Genomic DNA, 20,374 nt, shown 5'->3' on the forward strand with positions numbered 1-20,374 from the left:
AGGAGTAATTACCAAAGGGATACCCTCCCTTTAAAGACACTGGACACTATTGGTAATTGTCAAAGACCGGTCTTCTCACTTAGTGTATCTCAACACATGCATACAATAACAAAGCTGTGAAAATTTGAGCTCAATCGGTCATCGAAGTTGCGAGATAATAATGAAAGAAAAACACCCCTGTCACACGATGCTTGATTTCGAGACCTCAAATTCTCAAAATCAAATTCGTAGAAAATTACTTCTTTCTCGAAAACTAAATTACTTCAGAGGGAGCCGTTTCTATCAATGTTTTATACTATCAACAGCTCCCCATTACTCATTACAAAGAAAGGTTTTAGGCTAATAATTATTTTGAGGATCAATAGTGTCCTCTGCCTTTATCCTTTAAACATGATTGGACAATTCTTGCTCTAGTTCTGAAAAAAATAATAACCGTAGATGGCGGTGTCTACACTAAGACTGAGGTTACAATGTATGCAGCTGGTGATCTGATAAATCACCCAGAGTAAAGTATTTATCTGAAATATTATCGGACTTGAGAAAAGAATATCCAGAGTTGTGGTACTCATATTCAACACTCAAACGAGAGGACTACTCGAGTACCGATTTGATTGCTACTCGTTCTCAAATGGCCCTCATAATGGTATTTTAAATCTTTCCCTCAAACCAGTTTGAAAATCATATTAACTGGAACAAAATGCAAATAAACTGAAAACAATTACTTTTAAAAGATAGTTCTCTAAAGGATTTTTTTCCTTGTGAATGAGTTGCTGCACAAAATGTGCCATTAGCTTCTGAAAAATCACCATTTGCTACTCAGCATTCAGTGTGCACAAAAGTAGCTCAGTCTAAATAATTTGCTGAGTAAAATTGCTGAATAAAAATTTCCCTGAAGTTATTTTAACAAGCTCAGTCAAATTGTCATCCAGAAATTTAGTCCACAATAAATGAGTTTAATTTATACCTCATTTTGTACTATTTTTCTTTATAAAGTACCCGTGCTCAGAGATCCAAGTACTTAGTACTTGGACTCAGTACTCGGATATCGGAATACTCAGTACTCAGATATTTGTACTAGTACTGGATGGACTAATAAGTACTTGTACTTGAGTACTACTCAGCCACCCTAGAACTCAGCAGTACTCAGCAGAAGGTACACGTTTGGTAATTACTCAAAACAAATATTAACTTAAAAACTGACTTGGTAACGAGCATTGGAGAGCTGTTGATAGTATAAAACATTGTGAGAAGCGGCTCCTTCTGAAGTAGCTTAGATTTTGAGCAAGAGTTAATTTCTCACTCAAATAATAAAAGACTTCTAGCCAGAAGTCTTTTATTCCTATCTGAAAGCACACAAATTCGTCCAACAAGGGTGTTTTTTCTTTCATAATTTTGTCGCAACTTCGATGACCAATTGAGCTCAAATTTTCACGGGCTTGTTATTTTACGCTTATGTTGGGATACAACAAGTGAGAAGACTGGTCTTTGACAATTACCAAACATGTTCAGTGCCTTTAATACTCTAGTCTACTTAAAAATCGCTTGAATACAGCACTGAGAATATGGTCTCCATGGTCTATGCAAATTACACACGTTACCTTCCATTTGCAAAAAAAAGAAATTGCTACACTTTAAGCTGATATTTGAAAACATGAGAAAAATTCTGCAATGAAATTTTCCCACACTATTTGAGAGCTGTAACATTTGATCTGCATGCAGTTCATATGTTTTTCCACACAAGGAGATAAATGCTATACTAACTGCATGACAGATCATTCCTTGGTGAACATACTTTGAGTCATACTGCCCTCTATTGACACCAGGAAACACCTCGATCAAATAAGACACTTAAAACATTTGTAAATAAGCTTCATCAGACCATACAGCCTGAACATCTGACGTCACACTTAGAGGCTCACGATAACGCCAGTGCCCTGCCTCCAAAACCGGCGTGTAGATTCACCTTTGACCTTAGTCATTTCACATAGAGATACGCATTGCGGACTTGACAGCAGTGACTGTTTTGGCATCTATGTCACTGCATGTTTATCATATCATTGTATCCAATGGAATCACTGGATCTAGCCGCAGGGACCTGTCCAGGGGCCCAGTCTAATAATGCACTTGAAACATGTTTAAATAATAGCTTCAGCAGTGTGTAGTGCTAGGACCTTGCTCTTTATACAGACAAGGCACAGTTCTTGACATTCTGTATTGAGGAAATGAATGTTGGCAACAACATTCCTGGATATATTGTAATCTCTGTCCTTACTCTATGTTGTAATGTATCTTGTTGACTACATGTTTAATCCAACTACTACTGTTATCACCAAAATGTTCATGACTTTAATTTTCCTTGAATGAAATTTGAATCTTGAGTGCATGAATACAGTGCTTATCTCATCAGTAATTTTGAAGTGTGAATGTATCTGGAAAATAACCATAACTTCCTCCTGTACATGTACGCAAAGAACTATTGTTAACCAGTTTTCAACAATTGGTTCTATTTTCTCAAAGAATTCTACTGCAACAGTGCCCATGGTGAGCCTGCACCAGTATGTGACTTCTCATAGCGCATTAACAATCCAAAACCATTGAGACATGGAAAGGTTTTTGAAACACAAAAAGGGGTAAATGAACTGTGTTAGCAATCAGGGTTTATAAATATAATCATGGTACACACGGGTACGTACTTATTGGGATAAACAGGGATTTTTGGGCAGAGATACCAATATACATTTGAGTAAATACAGGAAAAGGAAGAAATTTACTTGAAACCACAAAAACAGTTGTATGGTAGAATGTTGTGGTAGGGATGTGCGACAGAACGAACAAACAGTGACAAGCAAGTTTGACAAAATAAGGATGCTGGTCGTCATTCAGAACATCCTGGGGGAGTAACTTGTTAGTTACAATTCTGTCGATTTTCCACAACCATTAAATTTTAAAAACAAATCATGCCACACACAGCGATTCTGCAGCGAGGTCATATGTCGCTCTCTGCCTGCCCATGGTCTGTTATTTTGGGAGGCAAATTGAACAAAAGGGCAAGGCAGATTTCCCTCAGTAAAGGGCACTGCAATGAGGGTATTGTAAATTTGCATTGAAACATTTCAGGGGGCATCAAGGCAATAACTAGGGGCATGGAAAGCAATTAGTTTCAAGCATGATGATTGTAATTAGGGCCCTCCTTCATAAAGCAGTTTAACTGCCACATAGCCAGGGATCACACCTTATAATAAGATACAACCCGGGAAGCGGCAGCCAGAGGATCACTTCAGGTTACGCCATTTTTGTATTACAAATATCAAGTAAAAAAACACAAGGGTTACTGACTTGGTAACTGACTTTACCCAGTCAGTTTCCCTTGTGGTTTGTTTCTTGAGCTTAAAACTTGAAACACAAACATGAGCCTTATGCAGTAGCATCCTCTGTAATAACAAAACAAAACACCCTGAATATTCCTGGGAAAATCAAGAAGGCACGTAATTCTCAGGAAATGGCACTTCCTACTGCCATCACAATCGTATATATCGTTACAGATCACATGTTCAGTGCTTTGCCTTTCAACTATGGAGTGGAGTGGAGTAGACGGCGCCCTCGTTGTCAAGTAATGTGAGTTCACAGGCGGACAATTCTATTTTACAGTATCACTTGTATCAGAAATCATGTGATATGGTTCATGAAGGATTGTTGTGTCTTGTAATGTTAAATCCAAGGGTTTTGTAGCTATGGCTGCCGCTGTTGCTAAGGATGTTGCTAAGAATGTTGCTAAGGATGTTGGCACAGCCACAAAATATATCATTCAGATAATGGAATTTCTTATGTATTTGCGGACAACTGTGACATCTATCCGTTGAATTGCCAAGTTCTTCAGCTTTGAGTACTGAGTCACCTTTACTCTCTCGCCCACTAGCTGTCAATCCCCGAGCCCTCATAATGGTTTAAAAGTAGCTGATTACTGTGAATTCCAAGGAGTTGCTCTTGAATTTTTCTCAATTCTCCCTCACTAAACCAAACAGTTACATGATTCATAACACTTTTTGGGATATACTCGGCAGAAATCACTAGGCGACAGCCAACATAAGTCATATTGGTAAATGTACATGTACATGTAAAGCCCTGTTCATACTTCCTGCGAATGCGAATGCGGTGTGAAGGTTGACTAATTCACAATGAATGAGAATATTCTCAGCGAAAGGAGAGTTGAGACGTCAAAATCACGTAGAAAAATTCGCTTCGCATTCGCAGGAAGTATGAACCAGGGTTAACTCAGGGGATCAGGTTGGCTCAGTGGTTTCTTTTCCCGCCTTTCACCTTATGTGGACCCTAGTTCGAATCCACCCTCAGACCGGTGTCTTGGATGTGGATTAGGGTCTAAGTCCTACCTGATTGCTTGGGTTTACCCGCTTTGGGGTCGCCGCAGTTAGTTGGATGTGTAATCAAACTGAGCATTTTTTCTTGTTTCCCATCCTATTATTGATGCTAATTCTGCTGTTGGATATCATCATCAATCGTCGTATGCAACTGCCCATTGACGCAACAACAGTCCACTTCTCCTGGATTGTGTGGCTGGTGCAGGGGATTATTTTGCGCCGCATTGGGGTCACCGCAAGTTGTTGAATGTGTAAAATAATAAAATATAAAATAAATAAAAATGTATTACCTTGTGACGATAGTAAGTCCAGTGCTTTCATCATGGACGAGGCGAACCCTTCAGCGTCTTCTACACCTTGGAAGTTGAGCCCGTAGACCTGCCTACTGTCACGCCATTGGTGGAATGTGGCTGTTGCTTGGTTGTACTTCAGCCCCTTCAAGATGGCACAGTTAATGACAACCTGGAGGTAGTAATGACAATTAAGACATTGTAAACAGAACTTCTGATATGATCAGATTTGATATTAAAGGGAAGGTACATACGTTTGGTAATCACTCTTAAAACTAATGGCAATCAACAAGAATGTTTGGTTAGAACTTTTGATAGTATTTTTGAATATTTAGCACTTAGCAACAAGAACTTTTGATAGTATTTTTGAGTATTTAGCACTTAGCAAAGGTTACTATGGGAGTTTACTTAGTGCCGTGCACCCTTGTGGATGTGTGGATGCATCGCACTAAATAGGCAAAAATTCATGGAAACTGGCAGCAAGTTGGTTTGGGAAAAGGCACATTTTCATGGGGTGTTTTTTTTTTCTTCTAGGTAATTAGCCAATATTCCAAACTGCTGACCTATAAATTTGGAAAGAAATCTGAAGTTACGCCGTCGGAAAATATATCTGATTGGTTTTCAAGAGGCTGAGAGACTTTGAATATTTTTTGAGTACGTTTAAATATTTAGCATTTTATGGCAGTTTATTTAGTGTGGTTCACCTATAGTCAGTGATAGCAGAGCGCCCTCTATAGCTAGACGTCAGAGAGGACTTTGGCTCATGCTAACTAGAGACAAGTTGACACAATAGACAGTCGGTCACCTTGTAAACATTGATGAGTTTAACACAATTTGTTGAGTCATTCACATTGGAGAGCACTCAGTTGTTTCCTCTCCACACTGATGGTGCTATTACTTATTTAAAAACCTCATAGTATGCAGTCACTGCAAGTACTTGTGTGCCATGTTGGGTGGTTATTAATTTTTCTCAAGTGACGGAATTTCCAAGTTTCAGGGGCAGGGGGTAAAAGGGGATAAAAGTAGGGGATTTGGTTGGTTATCCTGTTTTTATCAAGGAATGTATTTCATGCAAAGCAAATTTTTACAGGAAGACCTGGGCCTAATCTCATAGAGCTGCTTAGCACAAAAATTTGCTTGGCATTCAATGTTCACCTTGATAAAAACAGAAATTTCCATGTGATTTTCAGGATAAGCAAACAAATACCAGTAACAAGCAATATGAAACAAAGGAAATTTGCTTGGTTATCCTGTTTTTATCAAGGAATGTATTTCATGCTAAGCAAGGAAGGGGAACTCCTCAGCAAAAAAGCCAGACTGAACTGAAATGGAGTATTTGACTGAGTAAGGACCAGGGCCTAATTTCATCAAGCAGTTTTAAATCAGTAAACACTGCGTGACAAATTCATTTCCTAAGCCAAAATTGAGTTGGGCACCAGCCACAACAATGCAAACTTAAAGGAACAAGTTGCCTTGGATCGGACAAGTTGGTCAATTAAAACTGTTTGAAACCGTTTGTTATGAAATGCATATGGTTAGAAAGATGTTTTAAAAGTAGAATATAATGATCCACACAAGTATCACTCGAAATTGCACGGTTTTCCTTTTACGTCGCGAACTATCACGGTCGGCCATTTGTGGGAGTCAAAATTTTGACTCCCATAAATGGCCGACCGTGTTAGTAGACAGGGTAAAAAGAAAACCACGCAATTTCGAGGAATATTTGCGTAGATCATTGTATTCTACTTTCACAATGTCTTTCTAACCATATACATTTTACAACAAACGGTTACAGAACGCTTTTCAAAGACCAACTCGACCAATCCAAGGCAACGTGTTCCTTTAACGTAAATGAGGCTGGTAACCTAAATTTGCTATTCAATACTATTCTGTGCTTAGCATTCTTTGTGCTTATGAAATTGGGCCCAGGGCATAATTTCATCTGGCTTAATGGCTGATTTTGTGCTTACTGCGCAGGATTCCATTTGATAGTTGCTGCTTACATTAAGCCCACAAAAAGGCATGCTAATCCTTCCGGTGATTACTGTTTGAACTTGAATGACGTATATCAATGCAACTCCATAGTGAACGCACAAGCTGGCAGCCTAACTCAATTTTATTGCTAGTCTGTGAAATCATCCTACGCCTAAGCAAATGATTCTGCTGTACATTTTAGTTTGCATGTAAACTTGCTAAACCGTAAAGCATCGCTGTTAAATTTGCCCCAGATACTTGTACTATTACATGAGACTCTAGAGGAGTTGCTGTGTAGGAATCACCTTGATAAGGAAAGGGGACCGTCAAAATAGTACATGAACCATTGACAGTTTGCAAACTCAGATTCGGACAACGTAACTACAATGTGAGTCTGTAAGGCAGTGGACACTATTGGTAATTACTCAACAATATTGATTAGCATAAAACTTTACTTGGTAACGAGGAATGGGGAGCTGTTGATAGTATAAAACATTATGAGAAACGGCTCCCTCTGAAGTAACGTAGTTTTCAAGAAAGAAGTCATTAACCACGAAAATTTGAATTGGAGGTTCCAAAATCAAGCATCTGAAAGCACACAACTTCAGGTGACAAGGTTTTTTTTTCTTTCATTATTATCTCTCACATTTGACGACCAATTGAGCTCAAATTTTCACAGGTTTGTTATATTATAATGCATTTGTTGAGATACACAAGTGAGAAGACTGGTCTTTGACAATGGTGTTCAGTGTCTTAAAAGTACAATTCATCTATTACCCTGTAACAGTGTATACAGTATCGGTGTTATGCAAAGTCATGTCCATTGAACTATAAAGGTCATTTTATACATCATGTGAGTACATGGCCTACGCGCTCTAGATGGTGCAAAGGTCTATTTTAGACTTACAAGAAGGTAAAGAACCCACACTTAGGCTGGTGCCATGCAACTAATGTATGTTTTGTACGTATGATGTTGTATAATTATTCAACATGAATTCAACATGAAAAGTATTTGACATATTTTTATTGTTTCGTATGGACGCTGCAACCAATCCAACAAGTCATTGACCATTTAAGTTAAAGCATGATATTAATTTTGGTTTTTACCCATACACCGATGTGTGTTAGCACTGTATACTCAGTACTTTCCCAGAGTCCTGTGAAAAAACTATCACAGGCATGTTACTCGGGTGGGATTCCAACCCACGACCCTTGCAATTCTAGAGCAGTGTCTTACCATCTAGACTATCAAGGTTGCCCGGTAGCTAGAGGCAGTTTTGGCAGCGGGTACCGCAACGATATGAGAGATGTTAAAATTGCATGATGATGTAAACACAGCAGTGTAATCCAGACAAAAGGCAGAGTAGTGCTTATTCTAGTGTACATGTATATAAGGTACATGTCTGTAAATCTGTACATGTACCTTATATACATGTAATGACATGTACCTTATATACATGTAATGACATGTACCTTATATACATGTACATTATACTTGTAATGACATAATGTATATATTAATGTATATATACATATACATGTATTATATACATGACATGTATTATATTGTACAATGTACAATATGTGTACCACTTCATCAGCAGTGCACAATGCCAACACTTACACATGGCTGAGCCATGTACACATTAAAGCAGTCATTTTGGAAATTCAATTTAAAAAAGAACCCCCCCCCCCCAAAAAAAAAAACAAAAAACAAATTAAAAACAAAATTAAAAAAAATTTAACGATTGTTGTCATCCACATTCTCTTGGTAACAAATCTGGAAGGGGGAAAGATAGAGAGGGAGAGAAAGAGAGAGCACTAGGGGCGAGGGCAAATGTTCACTTTTGACGTCTGACGGACTCCACCATTTGTCATCTCATTTCACTCATCGCCGATGACTGGAGCCACATAAGATTTGCTGCAGCAATTTTGGTTGTCTCCCTGTCTCCATGACATGACGAGATCACTGGTCAGTAACCCAAGATGTTCAGCGTAATTATCCCTAGCCAAGTAAAAGAGCTACTCGCTAAAATCGTTCCAGATAACGGGAAATCCCTCTATGGGTTGAAGTTCTTGTATAGGATTTGATGCGGCTCCACTCGGCTTCGTTTATAATTTATACCTCGGCCATAAATTTTCTCTGCGAAAGTGAGATTCTTGCGACCTTCAATTTCAATTTGATAACTGCTTTTAAAGCAATGATTTATACTGGTATTTCTTACAAAAAAAATAAGCCGTCGTCTTGTGAATGAACAATCTCTGGAATGTAATGTTCTGGCACATCCCACATGCTACTGATGTTTGATTAAACTAGTCAGTTAACATTTGTATCCTGGTTTAAGACATTTTTCGAGAAACAAAACAAAGGGAAAGCCAAAAAACAAAACATGTAATTAACAAAGAAACCCCAAAACCAGGTTCAAGTATTGTCTGCAAGTATGATACATGAAAGAAAAGGGCACCAAGGCATTTTCACTTTAGTAAAAAAGGGAATTGTGAATTTCTACTGGAGCATTTCAAGGGCACCAAGGCAATGACCAGGGGGCATGGAATCAATCGCCTCGAAGTAACAGGCCTGCCAATATAATACATAATGTACATCAAAAACACGTTTTGAAAACATGTTTGTGCTCTCTCTGTTCTAGCCGGTTCTAGCGACGGATATTCTAGTTAAGAATGTTCAAGCGCCCATCAGAGGGGCTGAGTGTGTTTAGTTATATTAGAATCTCCTCAATCAGAGTCCTGAGAGCCAGACTGTGATGGACAGAGAGGCCTGAATACAAGAATCTTCCCCACATTTTAATCATACCCATGGGCCAAACACAACCAGCAGCTACACAGAGCACCATTTTAGGACATCAAAACAAGAAGATGGAATCCTGTTTTCTGTATAACTGTCGCTGTTTATCTCCCTTTGAATTATATTTTGTGTTGTGTTAATTGCACTTCATTATTTTTAGAAATTACATACTGCAAATATTAAGGTTCATTTATTTTCTCAATTTAAATGCAAGCACTGAGTTGAGTTATTATAAACAGTGCAGCCACAATCTTGGGTACACTAACAATTTTTATTAATAAATACCTCAGACAGTTTCGCTATTCTTATTGGTGGAGAGCGCGTCACGTGGGGGTGTATAAACCTTTGTTTATGACCAGTAAAAAGTGTTGAAACATGGGCGTGACACGTGAGCTTGCACCATGTATGCTTATAAAAGACAGTTTCTTCATTCCTAAGGAGTTGTTGATCCCAAGGGCCTTACCATTTCATAGCTGGAGGGGTGTTGTGTTGAAAGAAATCATTACATAATTATATTTTTTGCATTTATTTTACTTTTTGACCAAAAAGTGTTGATGTTTTTTGACCGAAAAGGTATTTATGAATGGGAATCAAAGTGTGTTTTCAACTAGTGGTTTAAATCCGCTGAGGCCTGGTTCTTGATAATTTACCTTGACTTCGTCTCAGTAAAATTATCATGAACCAGGCCTCGTTGGGATTAAACCACTAGTTGAAAACCTCTTCACCACACATTGATTCCCTTATTAAAACAACAACAACAGGATCCCAGTGGATGATACCCATGTCTACATCATACATGTATGACTGTTTAGGGGGAACCCCTGTTTCTGCCCCAGGAGTAAGTACATGTAGCACCATGCCCATGGATGGTGACAGTTGATTTGGGCCAATAGCCCAAATCAGTTAATAGCCCTCGGCCATCCGGCCTCAGAATATTAGGCGATCTCTCATTACAATTTGTTTTTTTTAATCCACGAAGTACGGTTTATTTCTATAAAAAGTATAACTTTTAAGGTTTTTTAAATTTTTATTTATTAAAGTCTATTAAAATCAAGTGAAACCCAACCCCCCTAATGGGAAATCAATTCAACAATTGACATAAATTGTAGATTTCCAATGTGAAAGCTTGTGACTGAACGATGGGATTGAACTTCTTACCGATTGGTCCGTTGTGAGACGTCCCACCACACGGAATGAATTGTTGACTGTATGTTGATAGATGTGTACCCGTGACATCCCTGGTGCCCCGGATGACACCCATTTCTTCATGTTGTCATCGTACAGCATCACGGAGGCAGACGCCTGACAAACGGACTTCTCAACACTGTGGGGATAAAGGAGGCAGAAATATTGGTTAAAATAATTTATTTGTTTTTATTTATTTCTTAATTACTATGGGGAGACCTTTCAGTGAAACATTGTTTTTCAGAGATGCCAAGCAGCTACATGTACAAACAAACATCAACATTTGAAAAATTAATAACTAAATAATATCACTCAGTTTTTATAAATATAGCGAGCATGTTACAATAACCGTATCAATGCGTTTTACCATTAGTGCCCTGGTCATGGGCCAATAACATCACTTTTTAAAATGTTTCTGAGCTCCCTTGGGAGTATACAGCCCTGAGCTGCCTGTAAGGCGCTGGTGGCTTTTCATACACGATATCAACATCTACCCTCGCAGGTACCCGTTTATACCCATGGGTGAAGAGAAGCAATTATAGTAAAGTATCTTGCTCAAGGACACAAGTGTCACGATCGGGATTCGAACCAACACTCTGGTGACTTAGCACAAGAGCTTGAATTCGATGCTCTTAACCACTCGGCCATGACACTCTAACAAACAAAAAAATGAATCGTTAAAAACTCTACCCCAAAAGCATTCTGTTGTTTACCAGTTTTTTTATTATTTTCACACCTCTGGTCTGATGTGTATGTGGTCAGGTGCTGATATAAATAATTGGTAGTGTACCATGTAAGACACGTTATTGTCCCACTCACTGTATGAGTAATGTCTTTTACCCAAGGCTAGGCATAGATCAGGGGGCTAAGGAATGCCTGCTATTTGACTGTATAGCTGAAACATTTGGTAGATGTTAAAGACCAGTACTTTGACCCAACATGTACATTAAATGACAGACTTGCTCAATCAATGGAGCGTCACAAGAATATGGTGGAAAATAAATACCATAATTATTTTACTTATTAAAACGTTAAAATTAAAAATTGCTCAAAACAAGACTAAGGCACTCACAATTTTTCACATGTGTTTGTGGACAATACACTCAAGATCAAGTGATCAAAACCAACCATTTTACTCATTTCTCAAAAACTATACTAAAGTAAAAAGTAACAATTGTGCGAAGGAACAACCTTGTTTCACGTGCATCGCCACAATCGTGGGAGACATTTTATGAACAACAGCTTGAAAACCGCTGATTGGATAGAAAGTTTTATCAATGTTATTTATATTTCAATTAACAATAACTGTGTCAATGATGAATAAAAAGTGCCCGAGTTTGTCGAATACAAAAAAGTTACTCAATTTATCTGTTGTCAATTGGTGCATTTATCTGTTGTCAATTGGCTGTTTACTGTGAACATTTATATTTTCAAACAATGTTGCGCACACCTCTAAGTACAATGACTACGAAACCAACAAGAGTGATTCCTTATTGGAGCAAACACAGCTTAAAGACTAACTATTCATTTAATTCATGAACCTCACGCGTACTTCTTAATGATGAGCGGATCATCAAAACACAGATGATTCTGAGTCGTCGTTGCGCAAGGTCTGCCAAAACTCGGTCATGCCGAAACTTAAAACCCCCCATAATACCCCACGGGCAGTTTCCTTCCCTAAGATCATGTTGGTCATCATCCTGAAGATCAACCACACACACACACCAATATCATATCGCATCATTCACCATAGTGGAAATGAGATAGACAATGTGGATGCGCTCCATAGCCTGTGTTTATTTGTCTCTACCAAGGGCCTAATATTCTCCCCCGAGAGAGCTACCTGGAAGGAACATGTGGCATATCATGAACAATATAAGACCTCAACGCTAAAAATAACATCATGGACATTCTGGATCTTATTCCACTGTGTTTTCATTAATAACACTCTGATGGCGATGCTGCTCTAGATTCTATTCTAACCATTCCCAACTATGAAGTCTGCTTCAAAACACAAAAACAAGGTTATGCGTTTCTTTTTCTGCAGACTATAGTGTTAGTGTACACGTGTAGCCCTTCATGAATTCTTTTTTTATATAGGTCAAGTGCTTCAGGAAAATCTTTAGTCAACCTAAAAATGTACTTCTTTATCATAATAAACACCAGGGGTATATCAGTGCATTTTGGTAAAAACATTAGTTGATAAAAACTGCCATCAGACATAACAATCAAATGCAGTTTGTTTATTTTAAAATCGTCCAGGAAACGCACTTAGTAGAATAATAAAAATACCATTTATATTCCCTTCAAATTATACAAACAAGCGATGATTGACCAACAAATTAGGCTCAATTACAGCTGAGAAGCACAATAAAACTTGTTGGCACTAAAAAATCTTGCTTAGCAGAAAAGGGTTAACCAGAATATCGTGTATTGAATGTATTTTGTTTGAGACTGGTTCCCTGATAAATCCTTGCTTAGCCAAATAAAGTGCTAAGCACCAATTTCTACAAAAACAGCATTATGCTGGGACCAATGTCATGGCACTGTTCACCACAATATTCTGTAGACACCATGATACTCCACTTACAGGGTAAATTGGCACTTTTATCTGCTGTATGTGTAAGCAAAGATTGCTTAGAAACAAGAAGTATTCATTCGCACACGTGCAACAATTTCATGCTTACTTGTGAAAAACAATTTTGATAACTGCACATTCTGCTTCAGTAAGCAGGTTTTCAGTTACATTTAGGATAAACAAAGCCATGACATCTGGTGCTAGCAATTAGCCTAGAAAAGTTCAATACGTGTGGGTCTGCATAAAATGCTAGTTCACTAAGCAATTAGTTCTTTCTATTAATGGACTTTAACATTTAAAATGCAGCTTGATAAATATCTATTCTTGTACAAGATCTAGATCAGGAAATTGGCTGTGATACAGCATTAAGACCCCATTAATGTGATTGTTACAGTCAATGTTGGGATGGTGAGTCATATTGTTGATGGAACCTTTTGTTCAAAACGGAAAATAAAAACCCTTTAATTCAATTCAATTAATTAATTAATTGAGACGCCATCTATTAGACGCCATTTAGTCCAAGTGGTTATGTCGTTAGACTGCAGGACTTGCAAAAAGGTTGTGAGTTCGAATCCTACCAAGCTAAACCTCACCTCAGCAAGTAATATTTTAAGAATATCTTTCTACCATCATTCATTATCTTCGAAATGTGTAAGTTTACAGACTCTGGACACTATTGGTAATTGTCAAAGACTAGTCTTCACAGTTGATGTATCTCAACATATGAATAAAATAACAAACCTGTGAAAATTTGAGCTCAATCAGTCCTCGAAGTCGCGAGATATTAATGAAAGAAAAAACACCTGTGTCGCACCATGGTCACACGAAGTTGTGTGCTTTCAGATGCTTGATTTTGGGACCTCAAATTCTAAATCTGAGGTCTTGAAATCAAATTCGTGGCAAATTACTTCTTTCTCAAAAACTTTATCACTTCCAGAGGTAGCCGTTTCTCACAATGTTTTATACCATCAACCTCTCCCCATTACTCGTTACCAAGTGAGGTTTTATGCTAATAATTATTTTGAGTAATTACCAAGTGTCCACTGCCTTTAATGGAAATCTGTTGACATTGTTGTTGTGTCGTACAAAAAGTACCAAACCCTATAAGATGCCATACAACAGGCTTGGAGGTAGATCTTCCACAATAGTACAAGTGTGTCAGGTCGAAAAGTAAGTACACAAAGCACTCTTTAAACTGTCCATCGGAGCATGCAACTTCAAAACCATGCATATTGAATTCAGAAGTGGTGTGTACTGGAATGTTTAGTGCCTAGATTTAGAGAGCAATCAACTGGAACACAAATTTTAATCACAAATCAAAAACACGGGCAAAATGCCTTTAACATTTACATCCAGGAAGTCTGTGTGTACAAAATATAGAGCAAACTACCCTCCTTCAGGCTTTAGACGTAGTTCATGCAGGGCAATGTTTCCATGTAGTAAAGTTCACCTCTATATGAGGGCATGTTAAATGACACCAAGGCGGTGTCTATTACCTCTATGAAGTATCAAGCCTACCAATGAGTAGAGTAATAAATGTAGTAAACGCTCTGATATCAATAATATAATTTGTTTAAAATTTAAAATAATAATAATAATAACGGCATGCCTGAAACTAAATGGAGGCCAGGACATGGCCCTCTATTACCTTGGCCTTGGTGCCCCTTCAAAAGTTCCTTCAGAGTTTTGCATCGAGACGATCACACTCAGAGAGCATACTTATTTAAGTAGTCCACCACCAGTTCTCCGAACCACCAACTACTCAAAAGTTATTTTAACATAATGCAAACCTAACCTGACTGTACTCCCACCAGGATACAATGTTTCAAATCCTACTCTTAAAAATAAACCAACAAATTTGTTGTTGTTTCTGTACACATACGTTAAGCTTCATTTCTTTCCTCATCAAATTCTCTAAAATGAGCATACTTCTAACAATCAAAAGTGTGAAATAATCACAAGCAAAAACCTTCCATTTAATACCAAGTCAACATTCTCTGATGAGTGGACGGCCTTCGTGGTCCACAATACAAAACCATTGATCAATAACAAGTGTTCTTTTAGAAAGTTCTTGAACTTAAGGCACTCCCATTGACAATGAATGTACATTCATTGCTCTCTAAAGTGTAATTCAGTGAAAACACCACACCTTATTATGTTACTTCTTGTGGGACAAACCGAGTAAGTTGTCAAAAACCACAAACAAATCCTTCAACCTGCTATTAACACCCAATGGATTATAATAATATTTCTGTACCACAAATTACAGACAGGTTAAATAAACAGATGTCATGAGAGATGTTTAAAAGGCATAGGACACATTTGGTAATTGCCAAGAACCAGTATTCTCACTTGGTGTATCCCAATGCATAAAATAACAAACCTGTGAATATTAATATTTGACCATACAAATTTGTGTTCTTTCAGATGCCTAAAATGAACTTCAGGCCTGTTAATATACCATTCAAAGATATTTGAATTTGAGGGAGAAATTACCTCTTTCTCACAAATTATGTTACTTCACAAGCCGTTTATCAAAGAGTGTTTTAAAACCCACAGTATATACGGGACAGGTTTTCATTGGTCTCTATACCCAGTAAGTTATTATGCTAACACTTATTTTGAGTAATTAATCAACAGTGTCCAACTGCCCAGTGCCTTTAAGGCTGACAAGGAGTAATTTTGCATGTGTACACGTATTAATGAGGAAACAAATGATAGAAGATTAATTATTAGAGCCACAGCACTTGAGGTCTGAACTCTGACTACATGTCTCATACCCAATACATGCATGGAATGTGACCAGTCAGACAACATGCACACTCACACTATATTATAGTGGGTGTTGAGTTACTTTGTATTTTTTTTTTTTTCTTTTCACACTCAGTTATCTAGATGGAATAGCATTGGGGCACACAATAGTTTTTGTGTTCAAATATAGTTACTGTAGGTTTAACAGCAATTATTAATACATGAATGATTGAGAATGATGTACTATTGTATGTTGGCACATGCACACACTAATCAGTGCACCTGTTGTGATATCTAAATGTTTATTTAAAACCATTTTTAAATGCATTTATTTTTGGTAATTTTGCATTTTATACTGCTGTTGTTGGTTTTTTTTTTTTTTTTTTTTTTGAGGGTGTGTTGTACAAATTTCATGCCAATCCGCCATTGAGCAACAAATAGTTTGTTTGTATTGTAATGAACCAATAATAGTAATAATATTACAAGCAATTTAATATATTTTTCAAAGACTAATTTAGCACTGTTTAATGGGAAGCAAATGTGGTGAAGTATATCAGAGAAAAAAATGTGCTTTCAGAGTAAGCGTACATCATAGGTTTAGCAAGAAAATAAGGCGGCCAGCTTGCGTGTCACCATGGATTTGCAATGTAGTACAGTAGATACATGTATACCACCAGAAGGTACATGTAAGCATGCCTTTTTGGTGCTTAATGTTAGCAGTGCTATGAAATGGAATCTAGCGTAGTAAGCACAAACCAGCCAGAATACGCAATGTCTATAACTGATACTGCTCTTGTTAGGGCAATGCTCCATACTGTAGTAACAAGCACATCTGTAGGGGATATTCAAGGCACCAGGCAACAACCATAGGCATGGAGGTGGTTGAATGGATCACACCTGTACATTCTCTAATGTTTGGGCAATATTTCGCACTCCAGTACATTTGGAGTACGTCTGAGCCCTGGGGAATTTTGACACAGTTTCCCTATTGAACCATTCACCATGGAACCCGAAGACCCTATTCATGGCTCTGCTTACTGCCGAGTTCATGCACTTGCAATCACCATTCTCCACTTACTGTGCAAGTGCCAAATTTCTGCGCAAGCTGTGTAAGCATATGTGTAAGCATGTGTAAGAATGCCTACATTGTAGTTAGTAGTAACATGGAGTATGCAGCACGGCACGCGCACATGAACAAACTCCCTGCTCACTTGTATAATACGCTTGTGTAAGCACAGAATTCCCTGTTTCCATTACGGTAAGCAGAGCTATGAAATTGGGCCCTAGTCATCACTCCTATAGAAAGACACCAGCAGTAGTCACAACAGAGAGATTTGGTTACAAGGTCCCTATGACACATAACTTCCTTTTCCTGACTAAGGGCTAGACTGCTCTACTTCAACCATTATTTGTTCAGAGAGAAACATACATTAAAAAAAAGTGAAGTAAAAAAATTATGCATGAATCAATGAAGTAGGGCCTATAGGGCTAATGGGGTTGCAGAAGCTGACAATTGAACCCCATTTTATGTCTCCAGGCCAGACTAAAAAGTCTGATTTATCTCAGAGTTAGCACTTCCAAGTAGGCGGCTATGGCTGTTGCTAAGGGTGCTGCCAAGGACATACATGTACTTCAATGCAATGATTGAAATGTAATTCTAGCCGTAACCATAGCTGTAGCCACCAATTTGGACACAGCCTGAGTTTCTGTGAAGTAATAAGGCTAACTTGAATTTGAAGGTGTAGGCACAATATGATTTTTTAAATTCCAAACCTATTAAGCAAAAATAAATTGTGTTAATACATATACCAGTAAAACTAGATGCATTTAAAGCCATGTAAATAATATTTCAAAAAAGGATGTGGTACATGTACATAGTATAAAATAAACCTGTGGGGCCTATACATGTACATACATTGTACTTTACATCATTCCGTAAACATGCATCTAAAATTGCAAACAAGAATTGAGTCTTTACTAAAAACAAATTATCGGATAACTGCAAGTTAACATCATAACAATTCATTATTTTAAAATGTTATAATTTACTGTGTGGCAAGTTGTTTAGCTACACAACTCGTCCATTGCCTACATGTAGTGTGTTCTGTGTATAATATACAGTTACAAGTATCTGTGACTCAGACACTTACCTCATTGTAGTCTTATAATGTCCAGACTCTATCAAGAGTGGAGTAAAAAATATATGGATAGATGCAAACCACTCCACTCTTGGCTGTCACTCTCGACTGTCACACTGAACTGTCCAACGCATGTATAAACCAGTCACAATCGTACAATGTACAGTCAACTCATACAAACTGTACCTCCACACACGTTATTCAGGCGTGTGACAGACTACCGGTGTGCCCGTCTCGTCACACTGCTATGATACATGTATCAATAGAGCTGTAATTCCACACAGCTGACCCAAGGACTGGGTTGTATTTGTTGATTATTGATTGCTGGGTAAAAGGAGTGTGGACTCGAGAATCACTGTACAATTAACACAGCTGTGATTCAAACTAGTGCCGTGTGATACACCGATACACCGGTGTTTAGTCATACACATCAGACATACATGGTACATTGATTAGATACTGTATGACTCTACTGATAAAGTATGTGATACGTCGTTTCATGTTATACACGTCCGTATGAACCATCTCTCCATAATACAAACCGTGTATATCGCTCTTATTAAGATATAATAACCAATGAGGTACAATGTACACATTGCGTAGAATGTATAGGGCCTCGAGGGCAAGGATACATTATATTATTTTTTTAGTATTTTAAAGGCAATGGAACCTATTGGTGATTACTCAAAAAAAATTGTTAGAATAAAAACTTAATTGGTAACAAGCAATGGAGAGCTGTTGGAAGTATAAAACATTGTGAGAAACGGCTCCCTCTGAAGTAATTAACGTAGTTTTCAAGAAAGAAGTAATTTTTCACTAGAATAATTGAATTTGATTTTGTGACCTCAGAATTAGATTTTGAGGTCCCAAAATCAAGCATCTGAAAGCACACAACTGCAAGGGTGTTTTGTGACAAGGGTGTTTTTTCTTCCATTATTATCTCGCAACTTTGACGACCAATAGAGCTCAAATTTTCACAGGTTTGTTATTCTGTGCATACTGAGATACACCAAGTGGAAAGACTGGTCTTTGAAAACAAATTGTACACTGTTGGTACTGATCAGTGTACACTATTGGTACTTTTTTCCAATAGTGTAGTTTCCTTAAAACTGTGTAATCAATTAAACTTAGCACAGTAAGTACATATGTAAATTCGATTATCAAACCAGGAAGAGAAACACCCTAAAAACACCAATCAAACTGTAAATATGATAAAAGCAAACAATGTCTATTAAACAAATACACCATCCACTATTATTAAAGACAACTATGGTGTTTAACATTACATAATGTTATTTAGAGGCAGTGGACACTATTGGAAATTACTCAAAATAATTATTAGCATAAAACCTTACTTGGTAATAAGTAATGGGGAGAGATTGAGGGTATTTAAAACATTATGAGAAACGGCTCCCTCTGAAGTGACGTAGTTTTCGAGAAAGAAGTAATCTTCAACGAATTTGATTTCCAGACTTCAGATTTAGAATTTGAGGTCTTGAAATCAAGCATCTGAAAGCACACAACTTTGTGTGACAAGGGTGTTTTTTCTTTATTATTATCTCGCAACTGTGATGACTGATTCAGCTCAAATTTTCACAGGTTTGTTATTTTATGCATACTGATGAGATACAGCAAGTGAGAAGATTGGTCTTTAACATTGTCAATAGTGTCCAATGTTTTCAACACCAGGCCTGGAATTACACAAGTGAAGTGCCCTTTGTACAATGAAAATGGCCAAGTTGCCCTTCTCTCATATGAAATTCCTGGCCTAATACACTATAGGACGACAACCTGGGTACTCGTTTATTGTGCAATCCTGGTTGAAGGAATTACTCTGAATAATAATAAAGAACACTTAATAGAGCGCCGGTATCCGCCTCAGGAAGGCGCTCATGGTGCTTGAGGAGAGAGAGAAAAATTAGGACAAATTAGGACCGGTCTCACAGGCCTCGATAACCATAACAATAACGAGAAAGAATACGATAACATTAACAATGTACTCCCTCGATTGGTTGAATGTGCATGGGCGTTGTACGCGAGCAGCAATTCAACCAATAGAATGCGTTTTCTTTGTGTCGTTATCGTTATCGTTTTCATTATTGCTGCAGTGTGACTTGGCCTTTAGTCTCATGGTACAGTCATGGAGCTATGTTAAGAAATACATTAAACCAGACTTTACATGACATTTGTACAATATATGATCCTGAACTTCCTTATAAAACCATTAATACTGAGGGTTGTACCAAGAGTGTATTGAGTTTTATATGAAGCATATTAAT

At 37.7% G+C, this 20,374-nt stretch overlaps 1 protein-coding gene across 6 annotated transcripts in view; it reads right to left on the bottom strand.

Moving 5' to 3' along the window:
* Positions 1 to 20,374, bottom strand: part of LOC117300602 (vasodilator-stimulated phosphoprotein-like) — a 71,504-nt gene that overhangs the window by 33,025 nt on the left and 18,105 nt on the right. For 4 of the 6 annotated variants that reach the window (XM_033784297.1, XM_033784282.1, XM_033784266.1 and 1 more), the window contains exons 2-3: positions 10,602 to 10,767; positions 4,667 to 4,838 (exon numbers count right to left, since the gene is read on the bottom strand). In XM_033784297.1, coding sequence (XP_033640188.1) covers positions 4,667 to 4,838; positions 10,602 to 10,767 — 338 coding nt within the window. Of the gene's footprint in view, positions 1 to 4,666; positions 4,839 to 10,601; positions 10,768 to 14,854; positions 14,941 to 18,107; positions 18,493 to 20,374 lie in introns of those variants that run through there. The other 2 variants (XM_033784307.1, XM_033784288.1) reach the window with 2 other exon arrangements.

Source organism: Asterias rubens, chromosome 1 (genome assembly GCF_902459465.1).
Source record: "Asterias rubens chromosome 1, eAstRub1.3, whole genome shotgun sequence".
In the NCBI taxonomy this organism is placed as follows: domain Eukaryota; kingdom Metazoa; phylum Echinodermata; class Asteroidea; order Forcipulatida; family Asteriidae; genus Asterias; species Asterias rubens.